Source organism: Podarcis gaigeae, assembly GCF_964106915.1.
Source record: "Podarcis gaigeae genome assembly, chromosome: 9".
Classification (NCBI taxonomy): Eukaryota; Metazoa; Chordata; class Lepidosauria; order Squamata; family Lacertidae; genus Podarcis; species Podarcis gaigeae.
Window position 1 is genome coordinate 25,825,363 of NC_139685.1, and position 22,274 is coordinate 25,847,636.

The 22,274-nt window shown below is 42.3% G+C and overlaps 2 protein-coding genes across 6 annotated transcripts in view; one reads left to right on the plus strand and one right to left on the minus strand.

Annotated features, from left to right (window-relative positions):
- Positions 1 to 2,665: 2,665 nt before the first annotated feature.
- EXOC1L (exocyst complex component 1 like) overlaps positions 2,666 to 22,274 on the minus strand; it is a 114,538-nt gene continuing 94,929 nt past the window's right edge. For 2 of the 5 annotated variants that reach the window (XM_083756094.1, XM_083756095.1), the window contains exons 3-4: positions 6,357 to 6,487; positions 3,906 to 4,715 (exon numbers count right to left, since the gene is read on the minus strand). In XM_083756094.1, the coding sequence (XP_083612220.1) occupies positions 4,446 to 4,715; positions 6,357 to 6,458 (372 nt within the window). In that variant the 5' untranslated portion in view covers positions 6,459 to 6,487 and the 3' untranslated portion in view covers positions 3,906 to 4,445. Of the gene's footprint in view, positions 4,716 to 6,356; positions 6,488 to 10,568; positions 10,875 to 16,200; positions 16,214 to 22,274 lie in introns of those variants that run through there. The other 3 variants (XM_083756096.1, XM_083756092.1, XM_083756093.1) reach the window with 3 other exon arrangements.
- LOC310853084 (cyclic nucleotide-binding domain-containing protein 2-like) overlaps positions 14,730 to 22,274 on the plus strand; it is a gene marked incomplete at its 5' end in the record, with an annotated part of 39,625 nt that continues 32,080 nt past the window's right edge. The window contains 3 exons of the mRNA XM_083757249.1: positions 14,730 to 14,899; positions 17,821 to 17,932; positions 20,402 to 20,479. Coding sequence (XP_083613375.1) covers positions 14,730 to 14,899; positions 17,821 to 17,932; positions 20,402 to 20,479 — 360 coding nt within the window. The remainder of the gene's footprint in view (positions 14,900 to 17,820; positions 17,933 to 20,401; positions 20,480 to 22,274) is intronic.

Genomic DNA, 22,274 nt, shown 5'->3' on the forward strand with positions numbered 1-22,274 from the left:
ACTTGGGCGCTGATGATAACTTCGAATGAAAGCAGGCTTAGAAAAAGGGCAGATTCAATGATATTTGGAATCCATTCCTACAAATACTGTAATAGGTTGAGATCTCGTGAAGTACAGTAACAACTTTGCAAAGTATACAGTTTTGGTTTTTTCCTCTCCCCCCTTTATTTTCCCTTCTACTGTACACGGGTTCTGTTTCTCTTTCTCTCTTTTATTTACGTCTCACCATGTTTGGTGCATATATAATTATGTACTTTGGAGGGGGGGATATATAAAAAGTGTACACACAAGAAGAAACTAACTGACTGAATATATTCTCTACTTGAAAGCGAAAATAAAATAAAAAAGGCATTTGCCCGGGATTGTTTGGGGATCCCAATCGCACTTAGAACAAAAGGCTAAATTCCTACCCTCAGCCCCAATTTACGTAGATAACTCAGTTAGAACATGGTGCTGATCATGGCAAGATTGCAGGCTCGATTTCTGTACAGGACAACTACATACCTTCTGCATTGCAGGGGGCTGGTTTTCAGGGTCCCTTCCAACGCTACAATTCTATGGTGGAGATTTTAACAGACAGCTGTCATGGTTTGTGTGTGTGTGTGTGAAGGAGAGAGAGAGAGAGAGGGAGAGGGAAAGAGAGAGGGAAAGAGAGAGAGAGAGAGAGAGAGAGAGAGCGTGTGTGTGGATTTTGACATAACTTCCAATGCAAGACCCGGAAACTCTCCATGCACATAATTGCATGTGTCATTCTATAATTTTCTATCTCTGTGGGAGGGAAAGATGCAAACAGGAGGCGCAGGTCCAAAATAGAGTGGAGATGGGCGTTGATTTGGAAAGAGGGCGGGGTTATTAAGCGTTCTCTTTCCTTCGCTCCTCCCACCGCGGGCAAAGGGGCGTGGCGAAAGCCCATGGCATATAAGCAATGTGGGGAGGAGAAAGGACTCCGGATATTTTTTTGGAGTAAATGCATTGCCTGCTGTTTAGTTCAGAGCAGCTGTGTACCTGGGTCCCCATCCGCTTCTCCTGAGGGCAGGCGGTTAAAGGCTTCTCAGTGCTGGGTGGATGCAGTGATGATGGCGAAGAAAAATAATAATAGGGTGGTAGTCCCGCCAATGCTGCCCTAGACTGTGGTTTGCATTCAGATTTATTCCATGTTTTCCGCCATTTGCACTTTAGCTATGTTCTGTCTTGTTTCACTGACTTAGCTCTTCAGAAAATCAAGCAGCTTAATAAACTGATCCCTGGCGACCTCCAGCAAGCAATCAGCTTTCAAAAATATGCCAACCTCCAGCCAGGACAGTAGTCATGCAAGAGTATTCATTGCAGGACCAGTTTTCTTCAGTGGAGAGAACACGGGAGACTTACTTCATCTTTTGTAATAATCTGTTTATTTACAAATGTAGCAGGCTGGGTAGGTATTACGGGTGTACAGAACCAAGCACACAGTTTCAGTCACTGAAGCATCAGACCCTTCAAATTTGAAACCAGCTGTCCAGTCAAACCAAACTAGGAAATCCTTCTGTGCACCCCACCATTCTGCAAATATGCTTGATTTACAGCAGGGTGGTCCCACGTGTGGCCGGAGGGCTGCATGCGGCCCCGGTGGCCATTTTTGGTAGCCCTCAGCAACATCTGATGTTCCCCCAGCCTTCGCACTGCCTTTCCAAAGCTGGCAAGCAAGGTGCTGGACTTTGGGAAAGAGGTTTGGGGGCTCTGACAAGGCCCTAGAGTCCTCTCACCTCCATCACAATACCTAGTTAATGTTTTCCCAGCTTTGGGAAGGAGGCAAGTGTAGTAATGTCCTTTCTTAACAATGCCACTTCAACAATTTCCCACAAACTGTGTGTGTAATTCTTACTTTATAATTGAAGTACTGGAAACTAACCCTTACTTCTGTCTTTTCTTTCATCCTCGTTTTGTCTCGGCACTAAATTTAGGGCCAGTTTAGATTTTCCAGTAGCCCTGATGTGAGCATCTTGGAAATGTGTGATGACCTCAGCGTTTCACGCAAGTCAAACCCCAGATCTGCCACTGAGTCAGATAATCACTGCAGTGCAGTGGTTAGAGCATCAGACCACAGCTGAAGAAATCCAGGTTCAAATCCTCCACTGGTGACTTTGAACCAGTCATCGTATCACAGGGTTGTGAAGATGAAAGGGGGGTTGCAAGCCATGTGCGATGCCTTAAATTCCCTGGAGGAAAGGTGGGATAGAAATGTAATAGACAAATCCCTTCTCCCTGAGGAGTGGCTGGTTTACGCTAATGCAAAGGTGCCATTTGTGTGAAATGGCTGCTCCAAAATCAGGGTTGTAAAGGGGTGCTACAAGAACTATGCATCACATTCCAGTTGATGCAAGTGGCACCTCTGCAAACCAAAGCTCTATTGAAGTGGTCAGAAGAAGGTGTAAGCTGGCTCATAATTATTTTTTTTTGGGGGGGCAGGGGTTGTATTTTAAAGTACTGGCCATTCATGTTTGTTGATCCTGAATCAAACTAATTAAAAAGATAATGCTTTAAAAATTCCATAGTTGTAATGACTTAAGAATTCCTGAGCTATTGTGCCCCGAGAATGTGAATGAGGTATCATAAAGGTTTAAATCAGCTCACTTTCACAACAGAGTGTGCAGCAATGCATATATGATAGCCACATTCATAGCAGTGGTATTTTAAGTATACACTGTATTTTCATTTGAATCCAGTTACACAAATAAAGAAGAGCCAAGCAAGAGCAAAAATAGTTGAACGTAACAAATATGTAGTTACATATCAGTTCCAAAGATACCAAACAAGTCTGTTGAAAGTATCAATTATTTGTTCATTTCTTAAGAAAGAATGGCAGGGAGTATTTACAGTTCGATTTTTGTTGTTTCATTAGAGTGTTACTAAAGGAACTTCCTCCTGCAGCCACCAGTGCTTCCATATGCGTGTTAAGTATAAAACTGATAGCAATATGTATCTGCTGCAGGCTGTTTTCACATGTAAAACTTAAAAGTTTTGTTTTGCTTTTTAAATAAAGTAAGCTGCCATCTATCAAGTTAGACCACTGAGTCTATGTAGCTCAGTATCACCCCATATTCACATTCCCACCCCACAAAGCACATTCAAGACACATTTAAAGTGCATGGCTTCCGTCCAAAGAATACTGGAAACTGTAGTTTTCCTTTAACAGACATGCAATTCCCAGTACTCTTCTCAAACTACAGTTCCCATGATTCTTTGGGGAAGCTATGTGCTTTAAACATGTATAATCATTATATAAATCCAGACTTATACCCACTGCTCATGACTAGTTGCAATCCAAATGGAACTGCATGATTCCCAGCGCATGCTGTGCAACTCTTCTGATTATTTATTTATTCATTTTTATTGTGGTCAAAGCACACACAACTTGTGACCTGCAGAGCTGAACATTGTTCACTAGCTCTGCTTCGAGTCTGAGAAGTGCAGGACAAGCCACCTTGTTTGTTCTCTTTATAGGCAGCAAGAGCCTGTTCCATCTTGGCTTGGCGGGCACAAATCGCATAGGCGGGTGATACTGTGGGTTAAACCACAGAGCCTAGGGCTTGCCAATCAGAAGGTCGGCGGTTCAAATCCCCGCGACGGGGTGAGCTCCCGTAGCTCGGTCCCTGCTCCTGCCAACCTAGCAGTTCGAAAGCACGTCAAAGTGCAAGTAGATAAATAGGTACCGCTCCGACGGGAAGGTAAACAGTGTTTCCGTGCGCTGCTCTGGTTCGCCAGAAGCGGCTTAGTTGTGCTGGCCACATGATCCGGAAGCTGTACGCCGGCTCCCTTGGCCAGTAAAGCGAGATGAGCGCCGCAACCCCAGAGTTGTCCACGACTGAACCTAACGGTCAGGGGTCCCTTTACCTTTATTGTAGGAATGTGCATATTTGTTTGCTTTGTATTCTAAGGCTACTAAAGATCAGAGGTGGCAGAAATGGAAAACCATCTTATAAAAATGCATAACACGACTTGTCTTTGCCGCTCCTGCCCACTGCAGTTTATTGCATGCACAGTAACAAAGGGACGGGACACAACTCCTTGCCCCCTAAAGCACCAACACATGCCAGACTACAGTTCCCAGGTTTCTTTGGGAGAAGCCAGGCCAGTTAGACCGATATAAAACTAACATACAGTTTTGTGTAGCTGTAGCTATATTGCAATCTTATACATGTCTATTCAGAGGAAACACCATGGAGTCCAATGGGGTACGTGATTACAGGAACGCAGCCTGAATATGTGTTTCAATTTAGGTGAAATAAGTGGTTGGAAATAGATATTTAAGCACATACATATATTGTCAAGACTCTCTCTTTGAGATGAACAATTTATATAAAAAATTGTAACCGTTTATGAAAAATCGAAACCCTGACAGTACGGAATTGAACTATTTAAAAACCTTATTTTGAAATTGTATCCAAATCTGGAGAGAGTGATAATAGTCAGACAGGCAGAGGGCACAGAGACAGACACAAAAGGTTGGATGCATAGAAGCAGATTCTCATAAGTACTAAGCAGTCATCCCCGTTGTTAGATGACCAGAGTGAACCATCATTTATGTAGGTAAAATCAAAGTTGACTATCTTCAAGTCCTTCTGGAGGTACATCTCGTTCAGTTTATTTAATGTCCGCGCAAAGGCGTATTTAGATGCACAGCTATAAGCTTCCCAACTATAGACTTTCTTGAAATGCATATCAAACCACGGATTATCCTGAAAAGAAATAAATGAAAAGAGAAAAATTATTACTTGTATGATAGTGTCTAAATCCTTATTGCACTGCACTCAATTGCCTTGTAGCTTGGGCATGTTATTGTGGATAAAAAAAAAACATTTATTGATCCAAGATAGATTTTGGAAATATTTCCCAAACTCTTGAGTGGTTCTAATTTGTACAACTTGTGCCAGTTCTTTTTGCTGCTGTTGTTGGGGGTGGGGAGGGAATCCTTCTACCAGTTAGCAGAAATTTTGATGAAATAGAAATATTTGAATAGTTATAATTTGCTTCAGATATGTTTGTTGCTATTAAAAATTAATATTTCTGAAATTTTGAAATGGTGTATGTAATTGAAATAGAATCACATGAGAGCAAGAGTACTTTCCTCTCTCTGTCTCTCTTTCACTCTCTTTGACAAACCAGGCCTAAGTCTTAAAGCAGTGGCTTACGACCAGTGTGCCATGGCACCCTGGGGTGCCTTGAATAGTGCTCAGGGATGCCACGGGCACCACTGTCCTTTGTCCCTCTTTCCTTCCCTCCCTCCTCTGATGCCCTCTCACACCTCTGCCTCCCAAAGGGTTGTGCAGCTGTTTGTTGCAGCAGCCCTAGCTACAAGCTCTCCAGGCAAATTGTGCCTCTGGGGCTGGCTTTGGGGTGCTTCCCAGGCCCCTGTGGCACAGTGTGAGAAGGAAACTCTCTTTGGGGCAGGAAGACAGCTCAGAGACCAGGGGTGGCAGCTGGGGCTGCTCAGACAACTCCCAAAGAGAGGGGAGAGGAGAGGAGCCTGAGGGAACACTCCACAAAGGTGGGTATTTGAAAAAGGATGAGAGGCTGCCATCTCTCAGGCAAGGGGTGACATAACTGGGCTCCTGAGCCCCACAGGGGTGTTGCAGAAAGACTGTAGTTGGTTAAGGGAGCAGTGGACTCAAAAAGGTTGAAAACCTCTGCCTTAAAGTATTTAAAGTTCAGTTAGGCCAAGAGGTTTAGAACTTATAGGTGAAAAGAAGCAGGGAGCAGATTTGAGAGACATGGGGTAGAAACCCTGGTGAGGAAAGAAATTGCCAACTTTTATTTCCAACTTCCTTTTGCTCAATAAATTAACCAATTAAAAGTAATAATGTAAATTGCATGTGAATTCCTGTCTTTCTAGATGCTGTGTAATTTCCTATTACTGAGGATAGTTCTTCCTTCTTCATTCAAAATGTTTGTATTCAATTAACAAAAAGTTTGGTTTAATATGTTGCGTGAATGAATTTCCATAATTTGAGCTCCAAGATAGTGGCAGTGCTGAAACTGACCATAAGATAACGTACTATATCATTACTGCTTAAATAAGACTGTAATTTCCACACAGTTTGGAGCTTGAGAGAACATGGAAAGCCCTTAAACTCAAATGGTTCTTTTTGTTGCTGCTGCTAATTAGATAAGGTTCATAGAACTGAAATAGATTGCTTAGTGGTTTTGGCCAGCAAAGCCTGTATGTGGAGCAATCATAGTATGGATATGCTACAAAATATTCAGCCTGAAATCTCATGATGCAATTTTAACATAATAACTTATTGCGTTAGCGTTTCATTCCAAAGATTACATCACAAACTGCAGTACAATGATGCCTTATAATAAAAAGCAGTCCTTACAGTATCAGCTTCTTTCCCATCAATCATCTCCAAATCGTCAAGAAACCATTTTTCAGATATTTCGTAATTCTCATCGAGGCCTATCCTAAAGTGTTTCACCATAGTTATTTGTACTTCTTCACCTTTTGTTACTGCAAGACAAAAAAAGAAGAAGTTTGCACAGATGATACATTTCTGCACTTATCTGAAAATTAATTCCCTGTTATTTTTAGAAACACTATATGATTTCAATTAATGAATATGACCCAGCAGTGTCTGAAATTTGTTAAGTTTGGATACATTTAGCAAGCATATTTTATTTTGTGCAATAAGCATCCTTATTTGGAAGCAAGTTCCAAATGGAACTTACAAGTAAATGTGACTAAGATTGCCACCTCAATATACAAACACTTCAATGGCACCGAAACATCCTGTACAGTCTGGCTAATGGACATACAATGTGACTGATATATTAATATAAGATTGTGATGGTAAAGTTCACACTGCCTCCAGTGTTTTGTGCATTTGTCCACTCTTAGATTCTCTCACATTGATGTTGCATCCACTAATTTACCAAAATCTGGCGGCTGCTTCAGAGCCAGTGATTTCACCTCTTTACATGCTACTATATTAATATTATTATTAATAATATTGTTTTTATTTATACCCCGTCCATCTGGCTGGGTTTCCCCAGCCACTCTGGGTGGCTCCCAACAGAATTAAAAGCGCAATAAAACATCAAACATAAAAAACTTCCCTAAAGTTTGTGGGGAAAAGGGTTAGGAAATAGGTGCTTGCAGGAAGAAGCCCATATGGGAAAACACAGTGCCTATCACTCCCATGTTTGATATCCTGAGAAAGATGCTCTCCATCCCAGACCCAGACCATTTTCTCTTCACCTCTATACTGCTCAGGGTGCTCATCCTCCCTTCACTTTACCAAGCAGTGGGAAGGAAGCAAACAGCTCCATTTTTCTTTCACACACACCCCACATTGCTACCTCCTCTAACCAACTGGCTCAAGGCCAGGATCACGGTGTCTTGCTTGGAGTACAGTATCTGCAAAGCCTAGGATACATATGCAAGTGCTTCACTTTGCACACTTAGGACTTCCAAGTTTTGCTTAGTTTCGGTGGAGCTGTCCAGGGTGCTGAATGATGGAAGATGCCATATGCCCAATGAAGACCTGAAAATGGAGTGTGTTTGTTGTGGTTTACCTCACACATTGACTCAGCCTTCTGACAAGTGTATAAAGAATGATGCATGCATATGCACTTTGTAAGTGATGTACTTTGTGTGATTTGCATGATACAACATGCGTGAGTGTATGTTTAAAAGCCCAACTCTTAATATACTTTTTTATATATAAAAGTGCTATGAATATCCACAGGTAATCCTCAGCATACTTACTTTGAAGTTAATCCTATTAATTCCAGTGCGGTTTATTTCTTGGTACAGCTAGATCTGTCACTTTGAACCATGATCCTGAATACATTGATTGAAACCTAAGAGCTATTTTAAATACATACAAAGGATTGGGAAGGCCCCATGGATTATTTTAAATTTTTTTTGACATTTCCTGTTCAGAAGAGCAGACTTCTATACCGTATCACAAACTGCTTTTGGGAAATTTTCACTTACAAAAGTTTTTTGCCATGTGTCATGAAAGACAGCAGCCTGAGTAGCACCATTCCAAATCCCTTTGTTTGTATGCAGCTTTGGAAACTGGCCACTGCTTTGCTAAATATAGCCTTTCCTTTTAAAACAATTTTTGGAAGACAATTACAGTGGTACCTCGGGTTACAGACGCTTCAGGTTACAGACTCCACTAACCCAGAAATAGTACCTCAGGTTAAGAACTTTGCTTCAGGATGAGAACAGAAATCGGGCTCCGGCGGCACGGTGGCAGCAGGAGGCCCCATTAGCTAAAGTGGTACCTCAGGTTAAGAACAGTTTCAGGTTAAGAATGGACCTCCAGAACGAATTAAGTTCTTAACCCGAGGTACCACTGTGCATAGTTTTTCTTTGCACAACCCAGTTGTCAAGCAAATTGATTGAAACCAAGTTGCCTTTTAAGTTAATAGGAATGTGGGTGCATTGGCGGACCTCGGTGTCTCAAATTTCAGTGGCACCTTGTGAAGTGCCAAAATTTGGTGCCCACCACCTCTCACCTTCCATTGGACGCAAGAGTGGTGGCGTCTGCTGTGGCGCCCCACAAGCTCTGTGCCTGGTGCGACTCCAACGGTTGCGTTCCCCTAGATCTTGTGACTGTCAGGGTGAAGCTCTGGGTAAAGCAAAGTGAGGACTGTGAATATCAAAATGAATTTCAGAGGCAGCAGTAGGTTCTGAAACTCCATAGTGACTTACTGAATCTTGGTTTGGTCTATGTTAATTTTTGCCCAGCAGTGAAGCAAACACCCACTGGATGTTAAGTGAGAAAAATGCATATACTGAAGGATGTTGTTTTGAGGGAGGTTTTGCAGATGGCACCTGCAGAAGGGCAGCTTGAAGGAGGCTAGCAAATGTGTCTTCTAGGAAAAGAATCTCTCATGACCAGCAATTTCATATCTTCAGCTACTCAGATAAGGAAGCAAGTTTTGCCCCAGAGGCATTCTGTCCTCCAATCCATTAATTCACCACCCATTCTGATTCTGTGCTTTAACATTCACTGAATCTGAGGTGGTGGCCTTTGATGGTGTCCCTGCTTTTTCTTTCCTAATATTCTGGGCAAAAACAATTTCTTCACCCCCTTTTGTACAGTCCTATTGATTACAAAAATGTTGCTCCCCCACTATTTCAGAAGAAAACTCATCCCTCTGCATTCTCTTGAGGTCTTGCATTTGGAAATATTTAGCGGCTTCAAACAATGCAACCAGCAGATCTTCATATTAGTGGCATACCTCACCCGCAACATGGGTGATAATACAGCACATTGACCATACATTTAGGTGATAAATATAAGCAGAAGATAAACAAGGGTATTAAAGTCTTTCAATTCGTAGAAAAAAAATCTTTGAAAGTACTCCGACTACAAAATTATTTGCTTCATGTTACAGGTGCTTATATTATCGTATTGGGAAGAAAAAAGGATAATCTTTCCCTAGGGTTTTGTAGGAAATATTACACACATACAAACTTCTGATTAGCATCTCTGTTAAACTACCAAAATAGTTCTATTGGCGATGATTTGTGGTGATAAATTATTGCATTGCAAAAACACCTAGTATCAAGGCTCAAAGCAGTGCAACAAATATCTAAAGAATTTGTAGTTGTACTTACATAAGAAGGAAAAACTAACAAATCCTCTACAATGGCTACCAGAACTACAATGCAAACAAAACCCACAAACTTACAATATCTTCTAGCTTCACACATTTCTCAGTTACTGGAAGACATAGGGAACCCGTAAACACTGTTATGAGTTGGGCCAACTTGAAGCATGCAGGGAGATGGCAACAAACAATTAAGATAAGTCAATCCTGAGCACATTGGCTTGAAAATGAATGCAGTAAGAATTACATCTAATCAGAAATAGGCTTAGTACTGCAGATTGAAAAGGAAGATGCCATTTCGCTGGCACAATATTAAATGCAGTCTGCCTACAGCTGACACAGTGAGTTGTAAAGAAGCATTTACAAACAAACTCAAGCGATCAGCTAAAACCCCCTATTTAGGAGTAGGCCCCATTAAAATAAGTACAACTGAATTCCGAGTAACCATGCATTAGAATTTACTGTAAAACTAGATTACTATTCTTTTTCTTGGACTTGTGGGAAGCACCAGCCTCTTAACTCTAAACACATTCAAAGTCCAATCCCCGTCACATTTGCTTTGAAGAAAATTTCATTGATTTCCTAATTCCAAGCAGATGTGCTTAAGACTGCTGCCTTACTTGGAAATAAATGCCATTAATCAGAATACATCAGATTTATTGGAAATGGCATGAAATTGCAGCCAGGAGATCCCCTGTCAAATATGAAGATTTAACATTTGTGTTGGATTTTTTCAAAGCACCCCACACACATTATATCAGAAACGTCCGTTATATTACCTTTCTGCTGCAGATAGACTGAGGCTGAGAAAACTGTGGTTTCTCTACAAGGTGCCACATTAGTTCATGACTAAGGAGAGCTTTGAATCAGAAATTTCTGGCTCCATACTCACACTCTTAGTCCCTACACACACCAGGTTGGATAGCTGTAGCCTGGACCTTGTTAGGCCCTCTCCTATTTACCTGAAGCGCAGAGGTAGAAGCGATCCTTGCCCGAACACTCAACTTCAATGAACTCATACAACCTTTGCCCAAGGGATTTGAACAGCTTCTTGTTGAGGTCCTCTTTCACCAACGATGACATTGCCTTGGCTTTGATCACGAGCGACCCAGGCAGATGTCTTGTTTCCACACCTCTTCTCCTTCTTCCTTCTAGAGTCCCTCCAGGAGTTAGGACCTGAGTTCAGTGTCACACGGCAATCAGGCCACAGCTCCCAGCTTGTTGGCCAGAAGACCAGTGGCCCCATTCAGAGTCCTGCCCAGCAAAAGAGGCTCCTCTTCTCTGACATAGTTTACTGATGTGAAGAGAGATTGTCTTCTGTGGGTCTCAGCAGCCCCCTGACTCTCACAGGGCAGAGGCATCTTTAATACCAGAGCAGCGAAAAAGCCCCATTCGCACTAACTCATTTTGATTCCATTATCCCAGTCAGTTAGCAGCTGCCTGGAGGTATTGATTGAGATGATCTTCCATTAAGGATATTACCACTGGCGAAAGAAGAGACAGGAGCAGGAGCTACATCTCCTCGCCCGCCCTCATCTGCAGTGCCGCTGCTGTTCCCGAACACTTAACTTTTGCCACAAGTCTACGTGCATCGCTTCAGAAATGAAGGGAAGCCAGACAGTTCTGGCTCCGAAACCACCTGCCAGTTCAGAAAGGGCTTCAGCACTAAATCCAGATCTTCACTTTCAGGACACCAGGGGAAAAAACATCCACCATCCGGGTTATAGTAATTCTGGAAAGCTGGTTTTTCTCATGTAACCCTTTCCATGCTAGAGTTTTGTTCCAATGCTCTTCAAATCTTGCAAAACATTTCATTAATGAAACATTTTGTTCTCCCTTTCCCAAAGCTAATCCCTTCCACAAATATTTCTGAAATCATTCAATTCTGTGTAGTCTTAATGACTTCCACCTGCTTCATTTCTCTCTAAGCCAGTGGTTCCCAGCCCTTTTTTTGCCATGCCCCACCTAAGCATCTCTAAAATCCTGACCCCCCCCATGACATATAATTCTAATTATTCAAAAAGTGAACTCCTATTCATGTGGAGGAAGCCTAAAAGGCCATTAACTTGGTCTAAACAAGCTTCCAAATTGCCCCCTTAAAAATCAAATTGCCCCCGTGTGGGGCGTGTGCTTCATGTTGAGAACCATGGCTCTAAGCCAAAGGTCAGCAACCTAAGGCCCATGGGCTGAAGGCGGCCCATGAGGGTCACTTAACTGGCCCATAAGCAGCTCCCGAACCAAGCCGTCCACTCAATGAGTCCCCATGTGCTGCGCTAAACTGGCACAGCGCAGTGCGCGGACTCTCTTCCGCATCTGAAAAGAAGGAAATCGCTTCTGCGCATGTCCAGATGCCGAAATTACCCCTGCGCAGAAGCGATTTTTGGCATTTGGGCATGTGCAGAAGTGATTTCTGGCACCACGGACATGCGCAGACATGATTTCTGGTGTTGTGCTACACTGGTCCAGCCCATGGAGGATCTCCGTGGGACTGATTCAGGCCATGCCCAGTAAGCCTTGCTGACCCCTGCTCTAAGCTCTATATTTTGCCTCTTGGCTTCAACACAACCTATCTCCTGTTTTTCAGAGGGATTAGCCCCATTTGGGGGGGGGGGTGTGCTCAAAAAGTGCTAGACTGGCAAGCTACCCTCAGCTGACGACCTGAGAGGAAAGAGCATCTGTAAACACTATTGATTTTAAATAATATCTTTAATTCATCTCCTTGCTCATTAGCAGAATTGCTTTCTCTTTTCTAACTCCCCCACTACTCCAGGGAGGCTATTAACAGCACATTTAAGCCATTTTCACAAATGATATTTAAATCAGTTTTGCATTTTCTCTGCTACATGGAGTATTTACTAGGTAGAATGTGCCTTCCGTTTAAAATGATCTCTCATTCGCTTTCTATGTTACACAAATAGAACAATCTGAGTAAGGAGTAAGTACCATTGCTCTCATGTTCAAATAGACAAAACTAATGAAACATCAACGGGATGACCCATTTTATTTTGAAAATCTGCTCCAGGAGGAAGTTGCTGAGAGTGGGGAAGCATTAGTGGGGAGGGGGTGCCAATCCTTTCCTCACCTGACAAATCAATTATCTCCTAAAGTGGCTTTTCAAGCCAAAGGGATGCGGGTGGCGCTGTGGGTTAAACCACAGAGCCTAGGACTTCCCAATCAGAAGGTTGGCGGTTCGAATCCCCGTGACGGGGTGAGCTCCCATTGCTCAGTCCCTGCTCCTGCCAACCTAGCAGTTCGAAAGCACATCCAAGGGCAAGTAGATAAATAGGTACCACTCCGGCGGGAAGGTAAACGGCGTTTCTGTGTGCTGCTCTGGTTCATCAGAAGTGGCTTAGTCATGCTGGCCACATGACCCAGAAGCTGTATGCCGGCTCCCTCAGCCAATATAGCAAGATGAGTGCTGCAACCCCAGAGTCAGCCACGACTGGACCTAACAGTCAGGGGTCCCTTTACCTTTGGGCTGCCATTTCATGGATCATGTGTAGTTTGGCCCTCAGCTGGTCTTACTTCTGATGACCACCTCAGCATTGTAACTGAATTATGCTTCTTCTCCCTACATTTTTATATTGCCCTCAAAGACACCTGTGCATAAACATGAGTACTTTACTATTGAACTGCAAGCAACCATGTGTGAAAAGTGCATTTTCACTGAATGCTCGGTATAGAATTTTATAAAGAATTCGTGTTTGAGGATGCCTTGGAGCATGGAAGGTAGATTGAGAGTATAAAGGTAAAAAAATTGTTTGAGAGGGAAACAACAGTGACCTTAATATGGGTGTCTGCTATAGACTTCCAAGAGGACTTGCCTTCCTAAAGCAGATTATCAAAGGTTCAAAAAAGGAGAGAGATATATAGCAGTCATGGGAGACTTCAGCTACCCTGATATCCGCTGGAATCCAAACTCTGCCAAGAATGCAAAGTCCAACAAATGCCTCTCTCTTCTTTTTGGCAATCACTCGTAGCCGAGTAAGATTGTCTGCCATAAACACGGCTTTAAAAGCGAGTCTGTAAATAACTGTGGAGGCCAATTCTGGATCCACACATCCTTCCACAGTGGGGACATAGGTTTCCGGGTGGGAGTTGATCATAGTGAGGGTTTGCCAGGCGTGCCTTCCTCTTAGCACGTTTCTCCCTTGTGTCCCGAGTTCGAGTGTCTTCAAAGCCCATGACACCTTTGGTAAAGGCTGTTCTCCAACTGGAGTGCTCACAGGCCAGTGTTTCCCAGTTGTCGGTGTTTATACTACATTTTTAAAGATTTGCCTCAAGGCCTCAAAAACATGCTAAACCTCTTTTGTTGACCACCAGCATTACGCTTCCCATTTTAAAGTTTGGTATAGAGTAGTTCTCTGGAAGACGATCATCACTGTCTTGATGGCAATGTCATTTCCCAGAAGGTGGAAGAAGCAACAAGGGGGGGGGTCATCTCTCTTAAAGGTAAAGGTAAAGGGACCCCTGACCATTAGGTCCAGTCGTGGACGACTCTGGGGTTGCGGCGCTCATCTCGCTTTATTCGCCGAGGGAGCTGACGTACAGCTTCCGGGTCATGTGGCCAGCATGACTAAGCCGCTTCTGGCGAACCAGAACAGTGCACGGAAATGCCTTTACCTTCCCGCCGGAGTGGTACCTATTTATCTACTTGCCCTTGGATGTGCTTTCGAACTGCTAGGTTGGCAGGAGCATGGACCAAGCAACGGGAGCTCACCCCGTCGCAGGGATTCGAACCGCCGACCTTCTGATTGACAAGTCCTAGTCTCTGACCTGGCCTAACAGAGTAACCTGGTGGCAGGCAGAAGTTCAGCTGGTGCAGCTTCTCCTCGCACTCAAATGCGGTGTAAGGGGAAGCCCCTCCACCTGTTGAAGTTCTGCCACGCGCAGCTGTTTTAAGACACAGAACCTGGCGAAAGGAAGGAAGAGGAACCCAGGTTGTTGTAAAGATTCTTTCCCTCTCCGCGTTGCGCGAGGTTTCCGCGCCCCAGGGCGTGTTCGCGTTGCCGCCCGTGCGCCCAGGGCGAAAAATATGCCCAAGGCTTCCCTGTCCCGCCTTCGTGTTGCCACAGGAATGAGCCCGAGGCTGCTTCTCCCAACGAAGTGTTGGAGACGGAGCCATGGCCGCCTCGCAGCCAGAGGCAAACCCTCTCTCCCCTGATGGGGATCGCTCTCCCGTGCCCGCCTCCTTCGCGCTTCCTTGCCAGGGAGAGGCGCCGGGACGCCGACGGTTCCGCCGAGCAGCCGCCGCCGCCGCCCATCTCTGCGGGCTGCTGCTGAACAGGAAAAGGTAACTCGCCCCCGGCCGGCTCCACTCCGTCTCCCCTTAAGACCCGCATGCTGAGGAGGCGGGAGGCCAGTTGTTTCAGCGCCTTGGCCAATGGGGGGGGGGGGGTGGTTGTGCGCTCTGTGCATGCCCTGGGACTACTGCACATAGCGCGCGCGCTGCGTGCTGACCGCCGCCTTTCTTTCTGCCCCACGGGAGCCACGGCTAAAGTGAGGCATTTGCAGAAGTCTTTTAGTTAATAAACAAGTTAGGTCAGAAGATCTAGAACTCCAGACTAGATTTCAGAGAGCTGACTGCCTGGAATGGCTGTGGAAAACTCCTCAAACCCCCCCCCCCAATTATTAAATAAACACACAGATTCCATACATTTGCGTGGATGACATAGCTGCATCTAGGCAGTCTTCTCACTTTAGGAAGTGTTCAGCCTAATGTTTACTTGGAAGCAAGCCTCACTAGGTTCAGTGGGACGTTGAGAGTCAGCAAAGTGTGTTTAGGGGTGCATCTTTACGCTGCCACCATGTTAAGGCTTTCTTCTGAGTAGGCATGGATTGCATTGCGAATAAGCCCAGGGAGCATAATAGAGTAAGAAATAAGTCCCCGTTCCATCACGTTCCATCACCTGTTGATGGACACGCATATAGCAGCTGTCTCTGGGATGGCTGCTGTTGGGCTGAGTGGAAGGAGGCGTATCTGAACCCAGAAAGTAATAATGAATTGCATTCAAATACATTTGCAAGCTAGCAAGACCTATCCCCTGCAACAGCATACAAATTGATATGCTCAATTTGACCCAACAACACACATACAAACAAAACACACGCAACCTGTCACACCCAGCACCCTCCAGACTCTCACAGCATCAGCAGAATAAAATAGCTGTCTACATAATGCTGACACAAAAAGCTTCACACATGAAACTGGGAAACACTGGCCTGCGAGCGCTCCAGTTGAAGAACAGCCTTTACCAAAGGTGTCATGGGCTTTGAAGACACTCGAACTCAGGGCGCAAGGGAGAAACGTACTAGGAGGAAGGCACGCTTGGCAAATCCACACCGTGATCAACTCCCACCCGGAAACCAATGTCCCCACTGTGGAAGGAGGTGTGGATCCAGAATTGGCCTCCACAGTCACTTACGGACTCATTGTTAAAACCGTGTTTATGGGAGACAATCTTACTCGGCTACGAGTGATCGCCAAAGAAGAAGAAGAAAAGAATGCAATTTCACTGTCTTCCCCTTTCCACCCCTCTTTTCCCATGCCTCTTATCCAATAGCCTCATATTTCCTATAACGATAATGTCTTACCTCGAATATGACTGTTTTGTTTGACTAATTCAATGACTTGAAAGCAGAGACTCTGTACATTCTGTTATTACCCAGGAAAATCTTAATAAAAACATTTAAAAATACAGCTTTCAGTATGTGCTGTTTTGTTTGTTTGTTTGCGTTCCCATTATCTTGAGCTCTCACCTCGGCTTAAATGTCACGTGCATTGCTGCCTGCAGAAGTTTGTTCCCTACCATATTAAATTACCGGTAGTCTCTAATTACAGGTAGTGAAATTCTATGCTTGTTTAACTCAAAAGAAGATCCTGCTGAGTTCACCAATGCTTATTCTAAAGCAATTGTACAGAGGAATGCAGTCTGATTGCTCTTTTAACAAATATTCAGGGATGCTTGCCTGACCCCGGCCTTCCACTTCTCCTTGTTTCTGCAACTGGTAGTTCTTCCCAGGGAATTGCAGCCTGGATGTCAAAGGAATTCTTATGGGACCCCAAAACAGTGTGAAGCTTGCATGCTACTGCTTTGTTACTACTACACCCTGGCTGTGCATTGACACTGGTTCATCAGTGCTTTGCTTAATATGAAACTACAGAGGTACCTTGGTTGTCAAACTTAATCCGTTCTGGGAGTCCATTCAACTCCCAGAACTGTTCAAAAACCAAGGCGTGGCTTCCAATTGGCTGCAGGAGCTTCCTGCACTCACGAAAGCTGCGTAAGCTGCGTCGGACATTCAACTTCCAAAAAACGTTTGCAAACCAGAACACTCACTTGCGGGTTTGCGGCACTCGGGAGCCAATTTGTTTGGGAGCCAAGCCGTTCGACAACCAAGGTACCAATGTACTGTCAAAGTTTGTTTGTTTGTTTAATGTACAAATTACTGAGATGCAAGAATAATGAACAAGTGTTTCACACACTGCCTTTTTTTCTGAATAAGATGGACTAACAAAATGCCAGTTGAAAATAATCTGTTAAATTGAAAGTTTTAAAGTTTGAACACTCTGTAGACTGAAATCAGCTCAATAGTTGGTTTTAGTTAGAAGAATTCGGTGTTTACAGAACTGACAGTAAAACATACTTATTCTGGCAATTTTACCAATATGCAAGGAAGGTGAAGTCTCTTGCCGGGGGGGCGGGGAAGGCTAACAACAAGCAAGAATATACAAGTATAATATTTTTTTTGTTTATTTAACAAAATTTATATAATGCTTGATTGTTAGAAACCTCTAAGCAGTTACAAAAATTCACAATGAAACATTCAAATTACTGATTAAATACAGGTGTTTCAGAATATTCAAAAGATGATTCAATGGTACGCTTTTTCTCTATGGTTTAAATAACTTCCTTATAATTTACCAAGTTAGCACAGGAGCCCTGTATCTTTGTATCTGCCTTATTTAAGTCTGCTTTATCTTCACCTTATTTTAGCCGTTGTATGTACCATTTATTTATCTCGATTAACACTAGGAAATTTTTGCTGCTCTCAATAATTACGGTAGAAACTTTTTTTTTAAAAAAAAGTATACTGACATGCAAACCATGATGTCTTTTGAGAAAGTGCTAGATGAGAATAAAAATAGATAAATATTGTGTAATCTCTTTACTCCAAAACAGCCAATGCCACACATTATTTTTTCTTGTGCAGATATATTGAAAGGAGTCAGGCGGTGCAATGGGCAACATTTTACCTGGAGAGTCAGATGAACTTCAAAAGTGACTACTTGTTTAATGTCAGTGATTATTCTAAAAAACAATTTGTGAGTATTTTTTTATGTTCATGAGTCCTTAAATCTCTAAAAGCCTGGTTGCTGTGTCTCTTGCTTGCTAGTCATATCAGTCTGCCATCCTTTTATAATATGAGGATAGTAATACTGTCCTGTGCTTCAGTACTCTTGTAAGGAGTACTTAGATCATATATATATGTGAATTGCTTGGAAAACTTGAAATGTCTTCTGTTTATCTGGTGCTGTTATTACTGGGGCAATTCAGAGCTGATTATGGAATACAATCTGGGGTGCAAATGGGCCACATTTTATACCTATACAAGTTTATTTCTATATGAAGAATTCTGTTAGATTTAAATAATGTTCAAATAAAAATATTCCTACATTGTGTGTAGTTGGGGGGGGGGGGGATACAATGAACTGCAGAGCCCTGTTTAGGGAAGTTTTTAATGTTTGAAGTTTTATTCTGTTTTTAGTGTTCTGTTGGGAGCCGCCCAGAGTGGCTGGGGAAACCCAGCCTGATGGGTGGGGTGTAAATGATAAACAACGTGTTTTCACTTTAAATAGCTTGAAGTTACCAAGCGCATCTCTAGGTTTGAAGTCAGCATGACTCATTACCCTGAATGTTGGATACGTACCCAGAAAAACTGGATTTCCATTCTAGCTTCTGCCACTGACTGACCCAAGTGGCAGATCATGAACTCAGCCTCATTTCCCTATCTGCAAAGTGGAAGTAATGGTGCCAAGTGCTATTTAGGGGATCGTTTCTCAGTTGTAAGCATTTGCGCGGAACATAATATTTTGTAATGTCATGCCCATTCCCTATTGCTGGCTGGCAGGCCCCATCCAAAGCACTTATTTTTCTGGCAGAGCAAATCAAAAGATTTGACACTATTAATATAGCACTTTTATAATGAACATTAACAGATGAGGTGTAATTCTGTTAACATTTTGGGGGTTTTTTTTAAGTGGAAAATGTTGCTTTTGATGAGAAAAATTTATTCAGAAAATTTATTCAGAAAAATTCTGTCCTCTTAAGTCCAAAGAGTTACAGATTTGGTCTATTTTGATGTTATTATTGTCAGGACTAAGTTCATTACTGGGAGAAGTTAAGGACATCAAGTTTTTATTTGGGAAAAGTGTGATTAGAATAATGTAGGGTGAAACCTAAAATTGGATTTGTTTCTAGTAAACAATGAGCTGGATCCAGAGAGCCCATTACATGAGCAAAAAGAACTTCCAGCTCCATTTGCCACAGCATAAGTGTTATGTTTTTGGCCCTTGTTAAAACCTGTTTTTATTTACTTGGGCTTTGCAATCCACTTGCGCCTCCTCCATTCTAGTTACTGTATATGCTACTATTATATTAATCTGTTATTTATTGTTATTTTATGTGTATGCTTTATTTTTATTTAACTTCTGTTCTGTTATATATTGAAAATAAATCTTTAAGTGATTTATATCTTATTTTTTTATTAAAAATATTTTAAGCAACGCAATTAAACCAAAATAAGGTACAAAAACAACCCCATAAAAGCAACTCGTAAATATCCAAATACATCAAAATGCAACATAATTTGTATTTATCAAAAAATAATAATAGATATTACTGAAAGGCCCTAACGTGTAATACAACCAGAAATTCAGGAACCATGCTGTCATACCCAGTCCCTCAACCACCACTTTTTTTTTTGCACCCACCACATCAGTCCACCCAATCAGTTTTCACTTCAATAAAACCCTGAGTATTCAGCAACCAATCATCATGCATATGCAAATAGGTCCACTGAAGAACAATCCAATAAGGGAGCAATATATATATATATATATATATATATATATATATATATATATATATGTGAGACTCATTTCTACCCCACCACTCACCTGGAACAATACAAACATTGTCTCCTCATTTCTCACCTAAGGAGACTTGAGTCTTTCTTTACTTGTGGAGAGTTGAGCACATCCGCCAAGCACACCTTAGATTCCTGGGGAGCACCCCTGTCAAGCTAACAAAAACAAAACAAATCTCTCTTAGAAAGCAAGAATGCTCCAAGAACAATAGTTTTTAAAAAGACATGATCCCATAGGCTGAAACTGGATGGTGCTCTCAGGATCTCCAAGGGGTCTAGGCTAATTGTGGGATCATGTTTGCTATAGACAGAGCAATTTTGCTCTCAAAAGAGTTTCACAAATCTTTCACAGCAGGCTTTAGTTCTAGGCATGCTTGTTTGGGTATGATCTTTGTTAAATTCAGTGGGTTTTACTTCTAAGAAATTCAGAGGTCTATTATATATGTGGAATACATTCTTGAAGAATTATGTCTGTATGTTGTAATCCATTTTTAGAAAACAGTCAAACCAATACAAATATAGAGTTGAAAGAGATACCCATGACTGCAATGAATGCCTTTATATGGTCTGTATAAGTAACTAGGGAATAGCTAGGCTACAGTCAATGAAAGGGCTATTGGATAATGTGTACATTTTCTTTGTGTAGCCAAAGAAAGGTTCTGAAAAGCTTAAGCGTCTGTTACATATTTGTCCAAACCAAAGAAGGCAGGAAGACATTCTAAAGGTGAGAGAGAAGAAATTCTTTGTACTGTCATCATACGATAATATTGATATTAGTCATTTTCATGGTATTATTTTATTATTTTAATTGCACATTATTTTGTGATATTTTAGTTGAATGACAGGCTGAAAATGCAAATAATAAATGAATAAATAAAATATTTGAAGCATTAATATGGAAAGGCATGTGCTGAATTTATCATCTTATATTTGTAAGTAATTATTGCTTTTGTGTAAATATTTAGCCACAGTACTGCATTTTGTTTACAATACTTTTTTTTTTAAAAAAGAGTTCTTTCTCATTTTGCCCCCAAATCCCCAAATAGGTTGCTGTCGTTTTAACAAAAGTTTGGTCAATGTTAAAAGAACAAAGAGTTCCCACACCCAATAGCAGCTGATAACACATACATCCTGTCAGTGGTAAACCAATTACAGGATCAGGAATTGGTTAAGTAGTTGCAATCTGACAACCATTTTGTAAATTAAAGATAATAATAGAGTGGTACCTTGGTTCTCGAACTTAATCCATTCTGGGAGTCTGTTCGACTCCAGAAATGATTCGAAAACCAAGGCACGGCTTCTGATTGGCTGCAGGAGCTTCCTGCCCTCAGTTGGAAGCCACATCATGCATTCGGCTTCTGAAAACCATTCTCAAACTGGAACGCTCACTTCTGGGTCTGCGGCATTCAGGAGCCAATTTGTATGGGAGCCTAGCCGTTCAGGGAAAAAGGTACCACTGTATAGCCAGTGGGATCAAAATCTTTGTTGTTGTTGTTTAGTCATTTAGGAGTGTCCGACTCTTCATGACCCCATGGACCAGAGCACGCCAGGCACTCCTGTCTTCCACTGCCTCCTGCAGTTTGGTCAAATTCATGCTGGTAGCTTCGAGAACACTGTCCAACCATCTCATCCTCTGTCATCCCCTTCTCCTTGTGCCCTCAATCTTTACCAACATCAGGGTCTTTTCCAGGGAGTCTTCTCTTCTCATGAGGTGGCCAAAGTATTGGAGCCTCATCTTCAGGATCTGTTCTTCCAGTGAGCACTCAGGGCTGATTTCCTTAAGAATGGAGAGGTTTGATCTTCTTGCAGTCCATGGGACTCTAAAGAGTCTCCTCCAGCACCATAATCCAAAAGCATCAATTCTTCGGCGATCATCCTTTAACTATATGGACCTTTGTTGGCAAAGTGATGTCTCTATCAAAATCTTACATCTACATAAATGTGCTTAGGAATGCAGGCCTAAAATCAGCATCCTGCAGGACCAGCTTCCAAAGTAGTATGTCATGACAGAGAACCACTTTGGCCACATACTTATGTTAGAGACACTAGAAAACATAGTCCTCTTGAGAAAGGTAAGAGATAGTCTTTAGTCAAAAGCAGCCTTTAGTTATTTCTGTTTCTAACAGAGAGTCTCCAGTGTTTGTCTAATATAGATTAGCGATGAAAAAAATTAATAAGTGGTGGGCGTCTTTCTCCTCTCCATCCTCTAAGGGGTTCTACAGGGAAGTTATAGTTTTAGCTCTTCCTCCATAAGCAAGCTGCACAATCACCTGTCACATACTAATGTATAAAGAAACATTTTGTTAGCTATCTGTAAAATAAACAGGCTTTTAGAGCTCATAGATTTTTTTTTTTTGTTTAAGTGTTTCAATATAAAAAGCTTTTTTGTAAACGCAAGTCTCATTGCATGGCATCTGACAAATATTGACAAAACCTTCTACCTCTTAAACTTGCGTAACAAAGTTTTGCTTTGTTTATTAAGGCAGCAATCAGCAACCTAGGATGTCTTTTTGCATCTG